Below are 16,386 nucleotides of genomic sequence, written 5' to 3'. Positions count from 1 at the left end.
AATTAGATAGACTGTCATTTCAGGGAACAAAATGTATTTAATCCAAAGGATTACAGATGCTGAGCTCTGAACTATTAAGAAATAGGTTGAGTTTCCTTTCAATGACAGCAAGTAATTTTCACCTAACTTTGCCACAGATTCAAGAAACATATAAACTAAGATAATTGAATTAAGGGAAAAATGAATAAATAAGAAAACTATAAGATAAGAAAAATAATCAGAATTAACAAGACATTTCAAGAAAAGTACAGAAAAATTCTGAAAATATTTTTGCTACCAAATATGTCAGAATAATCTTAAGCTTCAATTAGAAAACTTTAATTTTCACATAAATGTTAATAGTAATGTTGTTGTTTAATGTCTGATATGTGGTTTCCTAAAATCTGCTAAAAAATTCCTAACTAAAAAAAAAAAATAATTAAAGGAATCATTTTGCATTTAAAGGTATAATTTTTTTTAAACAAATAGTCTTAAATTATTTAATTTCACATGATCACATGAAAATTATAGTCTTAAATTAATAAGCTCTATTACTACTTACAATAAGGATGAATATTAAAACAAAAGCACTCCTCTTTCCTCTTCACAATTAGTTAATGATGGACCATGGGTCTCAACAGAGAAAAAGATTCAATGGAGAAGGATGATCTTGGAAATCTTTAAATTGGCTACATTCACAATATAGTTCTAACAATTTTTAACATAGTTCAAAACTGAATTATGCTTCTTAAGAGGCACCATATGTAACCTCAAAGGGAATGCAGACTTAAGAGTATTATTACAAATTTAAAGTATTACCTATTTCTCCAACAATCTCATTCTCCCCATTTCACCCAAAGTAATCTTACAATTGTTTTTTCTGTTGTTGTTCTACATACATACAAAAGACACACATATACACATTTTTAGGCAAGAAGAATAATAGTGTCTTTCAATTAGAAAACAGCATAATTAGCTGTATAAAACAGGCTTATATGGAATAGCAAGGCAATAAATGGGAAGTATGCTTATATATTTGTAACTTTTTTTCAAACTTATTTTTATAACAAGAGTCTTCTGCTGTAAGCAATTTATGATAGGAAAATACATTGGATGTGATGACTTTTTAGCAAGGTAAGTACATTATATTAGGATAAGACTTATTTTTTACATTATTGTATATTTTGTTCATAAACCTAATACACACACACACACACACACACATACACACAATACTTGACTGTTGTCCTAGAAAAGATTTTTTTTTTTTTTGTTACCAGCTGTTTTCCTTAAAGATCTTTCCATGGAATCAGTGATTATGGTCATACCAATTCACAGAATTTGAAAAATGTTGTTAGGGTATCTTAACCCAACCTTTTTAAATAACAAGTATGACTAGAACTATCCCAGGAGTCAACTCTATAAGGTAATGTAGTACATGTGGAAGATTTATATATCACATGTATATATACACAAAAATACATATGTACAAACATAAAAATACATAGTTATATTCATTTCATGGGTTTATTTTAAATGAATTAGAAGGGTCCTTAGAAGTAATATAGTTGAATGCTTTCTTTTACTGGGTAACTGAAGTCCTGCCACATAGTAAGCATTTGATAAAAGCTTATCAATTGTTCTTCCTCAAGTTCATAAAAGAGTCAAACATGCTAAGCCAAATGTAGTAGTTCTTCATGTAGGGACAAAATCAACATTTGGTACAATTCTGAATAGACCAATCAATAATTCCCTCAAATCCAGACCATAGCAGGTCCAGGTTTCAATTATGAAAATCTTTGTGTCAAATATTTGATAAAGTTCTGACATTCAAGTTATATAGGAAATAAATATAAAGAGAATCAGATGGCATTTTCTCAATAGATAAATGGTCAAAAGATATGAATAAAGGTCTCAAAAAAATGGAAACTAACAATTAGATGAAATATTGTTTCGAATCATTAAGAGAACTACAAATTTAAAGTTTCAAAAACCATTAAGATAAAAAACAGAAATAGTCATTGCTGAATTAGCTGCAATACTTTCCACATACTGTGAACTGTCCCAACCATTTTAGAAAATTATTTTAATGTAAGTAAATCTGAGAGTTTATAAACATAATTAAATTATATTGAGATTAAAAATTTGCTAGAGGCTAATATATTCTGTGTCTTAAAATATTAACTCCTAGAGGACAGAGACTACACAGATACACACACACTCCATGTGCAATTAACTATTTAAATTTTTTTCTCAATTTGAAATTCTGGCTAAATGACTTTAACTATAAATGTATATTATGAAAATTTCAATAATATATTCATCTAAATCCAATGGTATATAATGTATAATATAGCACGACAATTTTAAATTAATAAAACAATTGGAAGAACTTAAATTACCTTTATATGTGTGTGTGTGTGTGTGTGTGTGTGTGTGTGTGTTTGTGTATCTGTGTGTGCACATTCATACATGCTCATGTATACTCTTGTAAGCTTATGGATTTACTAAAATTTAATAACATGACCATAAAAATAATGAGATCCCATTTCTACAAGACAATGAAACAATTGTTATTTTCTAAACAGGTAAAACTATATGTTAGTTTCAGAAAATGGCCTAAAAATAAAACAAAAAATTATTTATACCCTTTAGACATATATCCCAGGGAAAGTGAAGACAGAAAGTACCTATAAATGCTAAAATAGTCATAGCAGCATTTTTGTGATAACAACTATGTATCAATAGTGTGTGGAGGGAGAGAAAGGATACTAATTAAGAAATCCTTTTTAAAAATTTTTTTTTTATTTTCTAATTAGGAAATCCTTAAACAAATTTGGCGCACTGGTATAAACAAAACATTTAATGCCTACTAAATAAATGGAAAGAATCAAACTGGACACTGTATCATTATCATAGCCAAGCATGTACCTTTCTCCTTTTGTTCAAGATGGAGGACTATAAAGAAGCAGTGCTAAATATGCTATCAGTTATTATATATAGAGATGCTTTTATTTTATTAATGGGTTTTATTTGTTTTGTTTTAATCTGTTATATAAGGAAAGGTTCATCAGGTAAGAGATATGGAGGTATATTAGACTGATTTAAAAGCAAAAGGAAACAAAACAACAAAAGAAATTCTACATGGATTCAGATATAACATTTTAAAAAAAGACATAGAAGATACAAAGTTCTAGCTTATCAGCTTTCAAATATGTCAGAGGGCATTGTCTGAAAATATACAGAGAGGTTTTCCTAACATTGGAAAGCATGCTTGCCAGAGATATTGAAATTAATACAGTCAGCCTATATAAAAAAGTATTGGATTGAAGACTCAGTCATGAAGACTCCACAAAAAGGGAATAAAGTTGAAGTAGCCCATTTCAGTTTACTGAAAATAATAGCTGTTTTGTTGCTGTTTATTTTGTGTTGTTTTTTCAGTTGTGTTCAACTCTTTGAGATGTCATGGGGGTCCGTGTCCTTGGGGTTTTCTTGGCAAAGATACTAGAATGCTTTGCCATTTCCTTCTCCAGTGCCTATCTGAACTCATTGATAGAGAGATAGGCATCTGCTCTGCTACTTATAATCTGTGTTCCCTAATGAGAGTTGCACTAAGAGATAAAGTGGCTCTTCTAAGGTCAAAAGTCAATTCTAACCCAGGTTTTCTGACTCCAAAAGAAAGCTTTTTTATTTACTACTTCACAATTCTGCAGTGGGAATTGTCTCACTAGAAGTTAAAAAATAGCCTGAACCAACTTGAAAACTTATTAATAGTACCGTTAGGGAAAAATACTCACGTTTTTCTGTTATTGCCACTTCGCAGATTTCTTTCAATCGAATTATTAGTAGTTGATCAGCCACAACAAGAACATTACAAACAAATTCCACACTTTGAGACTCTAAATATTAAGTAAAAAATATTGATATTATTAAAATAACATTTTATTTTCTAGATTTCTGGAAAGGAGAGAGCAAATTGAAAAACTAAATATTAAGTTACTAAATACAGAAAATTAGTATATGTTATTCTAAGAGGGAAAAAATTCTAAAAGTTGTTGTGGCATATAAGACAATAATAACGTCTATTTTTAAGTTTTAAAGTAAGGGCCATCTTATTCTGGGTTGATTAATGACTGCTGAAAGTATACTAAAATACTTTGATATGTAAAAATAATGCCCAAGGAAATCTAATTCTAGTTAATACCAGTAGTCTAGCTACTGAGATGCCGAATTAGTTTCCATAGACCTAATCTAGTTATGCCAAACAATCTCTCATACCAGAAAATATAAGGTTTATATAGGCACAAAGTTGTTCAAAAAACTTTTATTATTATTCCAGGACCACAGGAGACACTCTAGTATATGATTCTTACAGTACATTTTTTTGTTTTCTGACCTGGGAAATATATTTGTGCCACTCATATATATAATACTCTTTATGCATTCTTCCATTTGAATATGATTGTCTATAATGTTTTCTGAATCAATCTTCAAATCACTTGTATTCAATAGATAGTAATCAATACTAAACAATGAATAATATCCAATATCCAAGAATCATCTCTGATATAAATCATATAAATATTTTATAACAAACCTTCTTATTTAAATTCGCTTAAACTAAAATTAACATTAGTTCATATTTTCTAGGTATATAACTAGATTTTATTTTGAAGATGGGAGATTAAAAAAGAAGGAAGTCTGAGGATATGTAACAAAAAGTAAGTTAGATTAAGACTAAAAATTTGAAGAGGCTAATATATTCTGTCTTAGAATATAAACACCTACAGGATAAAAACTATACATTGACACTCCATTTGCAATTAATTACTTAAATGCTTTCTAAAAATGAAGTTCTGGCTGAATGATTTTAAATAGAAATATGTATTATGAAAATTTTATTTAAATGATATTTATTTTTATTTAAATCCAATAGTATGTGTTTAATGTATCATGCCAGTCTTTAGCAACAATTTTAAATTTTAAAGCTTATTTTGAGGGGCAGCTAGGTGGCGTAGTGGATAGAGTGCCAGCCCTGAAGTCAGGAGGACCTGAGTTCAAATTTGACCTCAGATATTTAACTTTCCTTTGCTGTGTGACCCTGGGCAAGTCACTTAACCTCCACTGCCTCAGCCAAAAAAAAAAAAAAAAAAAAAAAAAAAAAAAAGCCTATTTGAAGAATTTAATTTACTGAAAAAGAAAGGAGTATGAGAATGAGTGAGTGTGTGTGTGCGTGTGTGTGTGTTCATATATGCTCATTATTTTTATTTTATTTTTGTTTTGTTTTTTGCCTTGGCAAATGTTTTTTGCCTTGCCCAGGTCACACAGCTAGGAAGTGTTAAGTGTCTGAGGTCAGATTTGAACTCAGGACCTCCTGACTTCAGGGCTGGTACTCTATCCACTGCGCCACCTAGTTGCCCTTCATATATATTCACATATTCCTGTAAGTTTAAGGGTTTACTAGAATATAGAGACACGAGTATAAAGTAATGAGACCCCATTTCTAGAAGATACACTAGAAAACTTCTCTGGTTATTTCCTAAACACATAAAGTAAAAATTAATCTATAATTATTCTGTTTTCAGGAAATTACTGCTATAAAATAAAAATTCAATAATGTTTTTGTGCAGACATCTTTTACCAAAAGCAGAAAAAAATGTTTTTTACACCAAGAAAGTTATTCATTAAAACCTAGGCACAAGATTAACTTAATGAAGTCATTGCTTTTAAATGAAATAATCACCAAGTATTAGAATTAACATTAATATTTCACCTTTTATATAAGTTAATGTATCTGCTTAGCAAGAGGGAAAAATGAAATTCATAAAATTACACTACAAAATTAACTTTAGCAATCAGACTAGTAAGTATATTACAACAGAATTTCAATAACTGACTAAAATTATACCACAATTCTGTCTCAGATAAATATTTCTATTCTAATTCAGTTAACAAATATAACTACTTCTACTAAGATCGTGAGTACTATATACAATCCTCTCCCTACTCTTCAACAATTCAAGACAACAAACCTTTCATTAAGTGCCTGCTATGTACAAGGCACTGAGGGTACAATGACAAAAAATGAAGGTTACTGTCTCTACTAGGCAATTATTGCAGTGAAGATGTACTAACAGGGAGTTTCCTTAAGGAATTCTACTAGAATTCTTAATTCCCTAAGAATTCTACTGTACTCTAGTACAGTAGTACCGAAATACAGTACTAGTACTCAGTACTGTAGAGGTAAAATAATAACAATGTGAATAATAATGGCAACACCACTAGTTACTATTATTATTGAGCACTTTATAGTTCTCAAAGTTCTTTACGTGTATTTCTTTTTGTTTTCTCTGTTTCATCAATGCAAACCCTATTCCTAGCTCAATTCCTAGGGACTCAATACCTATTCAAATCCTTACCAAAGCCATTTCTAAAAAAAATGTTGTTTTGCTTAAGACTGTAACTCTATTCTAAGTTCTCAATGTAAACATAACACATGGGGCAGCTAGGTGGAGCAGTGGATAGAGCACAAGCCCTGAATTCAGGAGGACCCAAGTTCAAATCTGGTCTCAGACACTTAATACTTCCTAGCTGTGTGACCCTGAGCAAGTCACTTAACCCCAGCCTCAAAAAAAAATAAAAAATAATAATAAACATAACACAAACTGGCTCTATTTAAATATACTTAATAAACATTCTGAGATGTAAGAGATCTCTGAGGACAGCTAGTAAAAAAAAACTACCATTTTACAAATTAGGAAAATGTGCTCAGAGAAATTTTTCAGTTGTTCTGAGTGGAAGAAAAAGAACCCACATTTAAAACAGTATGTGTACAATCCATTTGGGAATTATCATAAGAGCACAAATTTCAATTTGGATAGAAATGAGGTGATCTAGTTCATCTACTTTATTCTGCAGATGAGGAAAGCCCTGCGAAGTTAAGTAGCTAGTACCAAGTGGCAAAGCAAGCCAAGAAAGAACTTGCTTGAAAAGGGTCATTTCCACTTAAAATAGATGTCAAACACAAATAACTGACTCCACTTTGTGACTCAATTTTGGATTTAGCTTTGGTTCCCTTTCTACTCAATTGATGATCTAATCCAACTTTTGTCTTGTGAAAATATTTTATTCAAGTATGAGGATTGGAAGAACCTAATTTTGCATCTGAAAAGCTGAATCACCTCTACCTGGTAGTTAGAAATCTAGATTATGCTGACCAGAAACCTAATCAGATCCAAAGATCCATTATACATCTCAAGCAACCCATATGTTTTAATCTGAAAATTAGCCCCATATTGATCAATCAGTTATTGTATCCATGTTCTTTTGATTAGTTACAGAGACTTGAGAGAGAGGGGAACACTTCTTTTTCTGAATTCAGGGAATTGCCACCTTATTGCTTTCTATCTCCCAATATTTAATTCAATTAAAAAAATTTTTTATTTAATATTGTATTGTTTCCTTTTGATATTTTTTAATGTCTGTCTTCCCTTTATTCATGGTCTAATGCCAAACCTGAGGAAAGCAGCTGGTCCTGAATTGTTGGGCAACTGCTATGCAGTATTGGCAAGAACTAAAAGATACAATAATGACTTCAAGGATCTTTTAGGATTATAACTCAAAAAGGAACATACAATTATTTCTGAAGCAACAAGTTCTGAAGCTCAAACCCTTGCTTCCTCAGTCATTTCATTTTTGATCCTCTACAACAAAATCACTTCAGACACTAATCTTATTCCTTCCCTCTCACAGGGCTAACTAAAATAATCTTGACCTCACACACCTAAGAGACAATTTGGTATTCTGAGAACTCTTCAAGAGTTCCTTCTGGGATTCAGCCTTAAAAATGACTAAAATATGACAATTATTTAAGAGACCCTTAAAAAATATGCACTTGGATTGAATTCTACCAAGGAGCCATAATTTCTACAAGTTTGCCTTTTCATATCTTAAGCAGATTTTAAATCTCTAGAAAAAAAAATGTTTTTTTCATTTTGTTACATTTTGCAATCCTCTGAGGCAACAAACATACAATAACAGTCATATAAAATGGTCACAGTGAATTTCTAAATTCTAGCTCAGTCCTTTTTCCTTATTCTTATAATGCTAAGCTAGATTTTCAGATGCACATAAGTAGGAAGTCAAAAAATAATTCAACTATCTCAGAGAAATAGGCTGGGTAAGAAATGAACTATTTTAGGAATTCTCTGATGGAATCACCATGCCTTCACATCATGTAGTTTTCCTCATCCCTTTTTCTCACTTCTCTCCCTCTTTTAGCTTCCTTTTGTGTTTTTTCTTCCTCTATTAAATTGTAAGCACTTTGAGAACAAGGACTATATTTTCTTTTTTGATAATGACATCTCCAATGCCTAGAATAGTGCTTGACAAATAGTCACTCTTAATAAGTGTTTAATGACTATTGAGGTATTATCACATTTTCCTTAGCTGCTCAGATGTATAAAATTCAAATTGTTCTGAAAAATACCAAAATTTTCTGCCATAATGACCAATAGTATTCCTGTATCTTCATTGTTAAAACAGTTGAAATACTTAACTGAAAGTTGATTTCATTTTAATTCAGCTGGAAATTACATGAATACTAATGTCAGTAAATTGTTAACAATAATGCCAAAATATATAAAACATCACAAAACTCTCTATTTTGTTAATACCTTTTATTGCAGGGGCTTCATCAGTATAAAGGTAATCCAAGATAACTTGTAGTACATCAGAATGTATTGACATTTCCAGAGCAGCACAACTAGAAGCCTAAATAAAGTTTAATTATATATTTTGCATATGTATATGCACACATATACACAATACATATTATGTTGTGACCTGATTTAAATTATAGATAAACATGATAAACTTTCTCAACAGAATCAGATTTAACACATAACACTACAGAAATTACTTCTAAACATATTCAAAACTACCAACGAATAAGAAAATATTTCTATCAATCAGCATACATCATAAAAAAAAGGAAATATACTATTCACAAACAAAATGGTATTGACAGAAGTTGAGTGTAGGCAAATAATAAACATATTTTAATTGTATTTGTTTTTACTACCAATTTTAAGTTTTAAATGTTACTATTTTTCATATACTTATTTTGTTAGTGAAATTCAATAATAATTTATATTAAATGAATAAAGACATGCAAAAGTGAAAGAGTGATATATCTGAGAAATATTTCAAAAGCCAGTGTGTTAAGTATTTTAATTAGATCACACATAGCCCATATAACTTATAAAATATTTAAAACTCAATCCTTAAAAAAAACGGAAAACAAACAAACAAAAAAACACCATGTTTTCTAGGAGATTAACAAGTAAACCAAACTAGGAACTAGTGGATTAGAATACAATATAACACGCTTGCTACAAAGGATTGCATTACTAAAGAGGATATGTATATATTGTTAAACTTCTTAAGTTTACTTTCACATTTCATTATTCTGTTTATACAGAGTCACAGACATAAGTGTACATATAAAATAATTTCTAGCTATGATTAAAGAATGAATATTAACATGGCATATATTTCTACTTAAAAACATACCTCAATCCATGAGCTACTCAACATGCTGTGAAAATATTCTGGGAGGGAAAAATAAAAATAAATTAACTTAATAAGGAAAGTAAGAGTATTCAAGTAATAAACAAATTATGAAATTGTATACATACATACCAAGCCTAGCACAAAGTACACATCTGTGACAGGGGAATTCTTTCCCATCCACTGATTTCATGGTCACATCACAAAGAAATGAACTGTAAAATAAAATACATATCTGAAGCAAATGGCATTTTTTTGCTTAAAAAAAAAAAAAGTTACCTGTTCACAGTAAAAGGTTTAATCTTTACAAGTTTGAAAAATAGCATTTATTAAGCACTAATAATGTGCCAGGCAGTTTAACCATCAAATAGACTATGTGAAAAGGAGGCACAAAAAATATTTGGAGCAGATTTTTTTTTTTAAATAATAGCAAAATACTAACAACTAAAATGGATGTATCTATCATTTGGGAATAGCTAGACAAATCATGCTGTATTAACATAATGGAACACTGGTGTTTAATAAGAAACAATAAAATAGATAGCTTCAGAGATATCTGGAGAGATTTGCATTAAATAAAACAATGAAATGGCATAAATAAGCAGAACATCTACAATAATATTAATAATTATTATCTCTTGAGATAATCGATGGGTTCCTTCAATGCTATCTTACCCTCTGGTTCTAGGATATCGAGGCAGTTTTCATTGACAATTTTTGAAAGATGATATTCAAGTCCTCCTTTAGATTACAGTTTTCAGGTAGTCCAATGATTGTAATATTTGTCTCTCTAGAATCTATATTTTCCAGATCAGTTTTCCAATGAGTATTTTATATTTTCTTTTCTTTTTTTTTTCAGTCTTTTTAATTTTGTTTGATTCTTGATGCCTCGCAGAGTAATTAGCTTCCACTTGCCCAATTCTTAATTTGGTGGAGAAGTTTTTTTTCCCTCAATTCTTACTTTTAAGGATTTGTTTCCTTAAGTTACCTTTTGTACTTCTTTTTCCATTTGGCTATTGTATTTTTGGGGGGAATTATTTTCCTTAGAATTTTTGTATCTCTTCTATTTGGCTAATTTTACTTTTTAAGCAGTTGGGTTTTTTTTTGTGTGTATGTGGTTTTTTTCCCGAGCTACTGAAGTTTTCATTATTCATATTACTCATAATTCTCATATAACACTATTATTTCTTTTCCCATTTTTCTTCTACTCCCATACCACTTTCCATTTTTCTTTGGAGTTTTGCCCACAAGTATTTTCCCACTGTTGTTTTCTCTAAGTTTGTGTCCTGATCTTCCCTGACACCATAATAATGTCCTGTGATCAAATTATTCTGGAGGGTTTTTTTGTCCTTTTTGGCATTTTTCCTTCTTTTAAGCTTAAGCTCTGCTCCTAGGGTAAAAAGAGCACTGTCTCAGACTTCTTGTGTCAGAGACTGTTGGCCCTCACAATTTACTTTATGCTGTCCTGGTGTTGCCCTGAGGCCCAGAAGAGAGCCTTATGTCTGGTGCTGCACTAAGGATTGAGGTGGGGATGACTGACACTGCTGGAGGCCATAAGGGTCTGGCAGCTTACCGAGAACTGAGCCAAGATCCTAGTCAGTCCTTGTAACTAGCATGTTCTGAGGCCAGCTGGGTATTTCTGCATTTCCTCAGGGGTACATTGGCACATTGGAATACATGAACAGCCTGTGGCTATCCTGAAGCAAGAAAGATCTGGACACTGGAAGTTGTCTATTTGCCCAAGGCTGTACTGAAGTGTGTGGTAGTTCTTAGAGCTGGAACCAGTCTGTTCCCTGGGGTATGCTAAGGAATGTGAAAGGGTTCTGTTGTTGGCTTTTGCCTGGTGTTGGCTCTTCCATTAGCTTGCTAAGGTAGGGCTTGCTGCTAGTTTGCTGGGATGTTTTCTGTTCTGAGTAAGACAGATCTTTTCTGCTGATTTTCCAAGTTTCTTGGGCTAATAGATTATTTCACCCTGTCTTTTTGATGGTTCTGATGCTCCACAATTTGTTTTGGGGTACTATCTTATGGTTGTTGGGAGGTGAATAGGAGAGGGTTAAAACTTACTATTTACTCCAAGAAATCCATACACACCAAAGTAAAGTTCTTCTAATGTCTTAGTCTTAGTATATAGTTTCCTGTATTGTACTATTTGCTACACATTCCCTTATATTTCTAAGAAAAGTAAGTGGTAACAGGTAGAAGGATGAACAGGCAAGGCACCCTAAAGTGATCTAAGTCCATTTCCTACTTGGAATAACAAAATCAAGCATAAGAGGGAGGAAAAAAAACCCTCAATTTTCTAACTTACCATTGTTTCCGATTTAGTTTTGGTTTGTTTCCAGTTTCTGCTGTAATAACACTGATTTTTTCATTTTCAAATCTGACTCCATTCAGTCTACAAAATAAACAAAAATGCCCACTTAGTATAAACATTTCATCCATCCTACCACCTAAAAAAATTTCTAGGTAACATTTCCAAACATTAGAAAAAAGATAAGATATAAATTATGTCAAAAAAAAGTTTAAGAAGCATTTTGCTTTAGGGGTTTGCATAATACAACCTAGCTTTTTAGTCTCTGCTTGAAACTTAGGGACACAGGATCCTAGGAAAATCAGTTTTTAAATCCTACAGGAGTCGAAGGAGAAAACAAAAATCATTTAAAAATAATTTTTTTTTTCTCATAGATCCCAAATTTGTAGATTTTTTGCTCAACAGATTTCTACCTAAATTCAACACTATTACAAAATTTATTTAAATTACATATGATCAATAAAATGAAATAGATATCACTGTAAGAGTAGATTCCAGACACAAAGAACAACAGAGCTATGGAAGTAAATAAAGGCTAAATGTTTTGGGGGGGTTTTTTTGCTGAGGCAATTGGGGTTAAGTGATTTGTCCAGGGTCCAGCAAAGAAGTATTAAGTGGTCTGAGGCCAGATTTGAACTCAGGTGCTCCTGACTTCAGGGCTGATGCTCTATCCACTGCACCACCTAACTGCCATAGAGGTAAATGTTTAGTAAAAAAAAAGCACTTAGTATTGTTTCTCTTTCAATAAATAATTCTAAACTTCTAGTCATTACTGATGATTAACAATTACAATTTCAAAATGTTTCCAATCATAAGAATGACATAAAATAGCAATGAGTTAGGAATGAGGAGACTATGGTCCTGGGCCTAGTATTCCCATTAGCAAATTGCAGAGCTTGGTTAAGCTAATTTCTCAGGAATTTAAGTTCTTCATCTATAACATAAGGTTGGCCTGGATGATCTGCTGGCTTGAGGTTGCAGATACCAGCATCAATTGCAGGCTCTAGGTTAAATGTTAACTTGTCTCAGTTATTTTCTCATACTCTGAGACCCTTAAGTTTATCAAACACTACACAATTGAGTATTTCAAGCTGGTGCATCTTTTATAATCTTCAATGTCATCCACCAGTGCTCAAAGGATAGTGTCAGAGGTGATGTCAAAGACTTTGCCAGTCTCAGTCTTTCAACAGCAGCAACTAAAGTCCCTGCAAACTCTCCCTTGATTTGATTTAGGTTAAAGAAAAAAGTTTTAGTTTAAGAATTTCATTTGCTGTACAGTATTTATAGAATTGTAGATTTCATGTGTTATGAAAAGTGAATATTGTCTGAAATCAATTTTTCAAATTAAGACACAAAAAATCACAGAATTTTACAGATTTATTAGCAATAAAAATGCTTTGCATGCTAGCAATTTTATTTTGTATATTACATTTAATGAGTTATTTCATAGTTATTGTGTTAGGAAAAGTACAAATTATCAGAATTAATGTTTTGTTATAAAAGTTGTGTGTAGAAAAGTCTATTTTTAGCAAAGTGAAAGATTAGTTTTTGGTGGTTACGGGAAATTAGCTACCTCTTTTCCCCTAGGTTCAATATCTCAATTTTAATGTTTTTACTTATACCAGTTTCTAGGAATATTATCCTTGAAGAAGTAGATGACTAACTATATTTATAATGCATATGTGATAACTTTAAAAAAACATCATTAAAATAAGCATTTCATTTATCCTCAAAATAAAACCAGAATTTACTAAGATGTTAATTATAAAAAATTCAATTTTAGGAACAATCTCAGAACAAAACCAAGTTTCATGATCATAAAAAGGTCCAAGAAAAATCAAACTCCCTCATCCACCTGCTCCTCCTTTAGTGAGGCATGAGTATCACAAATCTGTTTATAAAATATCAAAAAAATAAGACCTGGAAGGATAGAGAAAAAAGCATATAAATATTCTTATCATGGGATTTTTAAAAAACACTTATAATAGCTAGAAAAGTAAGTATGTACTCTCAAAAGAAAAACAAAATGGAAGAGAAGGAGCAGGGAAGAAAGGAAAAGTTGGGAAGAAAATGAAAATTAGGAATATTAAAATGTTACCATACCTACTACTCAAACTGTTGACATCAAATTTCTTTGCAATATTTTGCAACATCTTTACAGGATTCACATCTTCACCCACACTTTTACCCTTTTTAGAAGGCTTCATTTTATTTTTTTGTCTTTCATTGACTGTGTGGGTTTGATTACTTCGGTAAACTTCCAGTGCTGATTTCTGATTAATATCTTCATGGAAATTCATTTTATCAAAATTGGAAATTAGAGTATCTTGATATTCATCTGATTTTTCCTTAATTACCATCCTTGGTTTATAGCCATGAGTTAAAAAATCACAAGTGTCTGTGTAGATATATTGTAGAAGGTAAGCAAACAAATCAGGGTGAACCTTCTCTATAACAAAAAGATCACACCCTACAGCATCTTCATCTTTGCGGTAAACATCTGGACAATCAACAGAATTACCATCAGAAGTGAATAACTTCCTGAAAAATTCTGATCGCATAGCCAAAATGTATTTGTGCACAGGAAAAGTTTTATTGCCAACTTGAAATGTCACATCATGGGTATTGTCCATCTCATCTGTTTCCTCCAACAGCGTGCCAAAATCTTCCGCAAAAGATGATGAGGACACAGTTGGAATTTCATAAAGGCTAATAACAAAAAAAGAGCAATCATTTTAAGAGTATGATCAACAAAATTCCAACACTTTTCATAGTGGAAAATTTGTTAATTGTATTAAATCCAGGGAACTTCCAACTTATCATTTCCTAGAATACTATGATCCACAGTTTTGACCACTATACCATTCACTATTTTTTTCTGTAAAATGTTCTATATTTTGGGGGAGGGAGATTGTCCTCAATAGTTTTTCTTTCAAATTGTGAACGCACAATTATGAAGTTCTTTGAAAGCAGTATTGACCATTATAAAAGGATAATTCTAAAAATAATTTTTTGAAATGCTCTAAATCACTATTGATTAGAAAGATGCAAATTAAGACAACTCTGAGGTACCACTTCAAACCTCTCAGATTGGCTAAGATGGCAGGAAAATATGTTAATGTTGGAGGGAATGTGGGAAAACTGGGACACTGATACATTGTTGATGAAGTTGTGAATTGATCGAATCATTCTGGAGGGCAACATGGAACTATGCCCAAAGGGCTATCAAACTGTGAATATCCTTTTAACCAGAAGTGTCTCTATTAATTCTATATTCCAAAGAGATCATAAAAAAGGGAAAAGTACCCACACATGCAAAAATGTTTGTGGAAGCCCTTTTTTGTAGTGGCAAGGAACTGGAAACTGAGTGGATGCCCATCAGTTGGAGAATGGCTGAATAAATTACAGTATAAGAAGGTAATGGAATATTATTGTTCCATAAGAAATGAGTAGGCTGATTTCAGAAAAGCCTGGCAAGACCTATGTGAACTGATGCTAAGGGAAGTGAGCAGAATCAGGAGAACACTGTTCACAATAACAAGATTATGTGATGATCAACTGTGATTGATTTGGCTTTTCTCAGCAATACTGTGATACTGTGATACTATGATTCAAGGCAATTCCAATAGATGGGATAGAAAATGTCATCCATATCCAGAGAGAGAACTGTGGAAACTAAATGTGGAACACATTTTTTGTTGTTTGCTTGCTTCTTTTTTTTTTCTCATTTTTTCCCCTTTTGATCTGATTTTTCTTGTGCAATGATAAATATAAAAATATGTTTAGAAAAATTGTACATGTTTAACCTTTATTGGATTATTTGCTGTCTAGGAGAGGGGAGCAAGGGGGAGAAAAATTTGAAACACAAGGTTTTGCAAAGGTGAATGTTGAAAACTATTTATGCATGTATTTTGAAAAAGAAAAAGCTATTATCATTTTTAAATATAGATAAAATAAAATCAGGGAAAATAATAAATTTTTGAAAGAATGTCTGGCATGTTCCCCCCAGGGAAAAGCAAAATAAAAATAAAATTACATTTTTTATCCAGTGTCTTTATTGGTTTAGAAAATTCACTCTACCAATACAGAGTAACAACGTTCTGCAGTTTATAATCTCACTTGGGCAGTTTATAATTTCACTTGGGCATTGAGAGATAAAATGAGTTGAACTAGCAAAAGCTAGTATGTTAGATATTCCAGGAACAAGGCTGATTTTCTATTTCTATGGTCAAATTGCCATAAGAAGCTATTTAAAAATATATTCATAAAACAGTAATAAAGCACAAGACAAAATAATACACTTGTCATAACCTATACATTCTCTGAGATTTTTAAATATTTTTATAAAGTACAAAAAAGCAATTCCTTCCTTCAAAGGCATTCCTAGAATATGGAGGATAGAGATTTCCTAATCCAAGCTACTTAGAAGCATTAATCAATAAATCAGGAAAGCAGCACACACATGAATACACACACACACACACACACACACACACACACACACACGTATATATATATACACATCC

General features: G+C 31.5%; 1 protein-coding gene across 1 annotated transcript in view; it reads right to left on the bottom strand.

Moving 5' to 3' along the window:
- The window catches only part of IBTK (inhibitor of Bruton tyrosine kinase), an 87,807-nt gene that overhangs the window by 27,813 nt on the left and 43,608 nt on the right, over window positions 1-16,386 (bottom strand). The window contains 6 exon segments of the mRNA XM_074310439.1: window positions 3,777-3,878; window positions 8,655-8,751; window positions 9,553-9,590; window positions 9,682-9,764; window positions 11,858-11,944; window positions 13,964-14,569. Of these exon segments, the coding sequence (XP_074166540.1) occupies window positions 3,777-3,878; window positions 8,655-8,751; window positions 9,553-9,590; window positions 9,682-9,764; window positions 11,858-11,944; window positions 13,964-14,569 (1,013 nt within the window).

The sequence above is a fragment of the Sminthopsis crassicaudata genome, chromosome 4 (assembly GCF_048593235.1).
Source record: "Sminthopsis crassicaudata isolate SCR6 chromosome 4, ASM4859323v1, whole genome shotgun sequence".
Lineage (NCBI taxonomy): Eukaryota > Metazoa > Chordata > Mammalia > Dasyuromorphia > Dasyuridae > Sminthopsis > Sminthopsis crassicaudata.
This window is presented reverse-complemented; position numbering and strand designations above follow the sequence as displayed.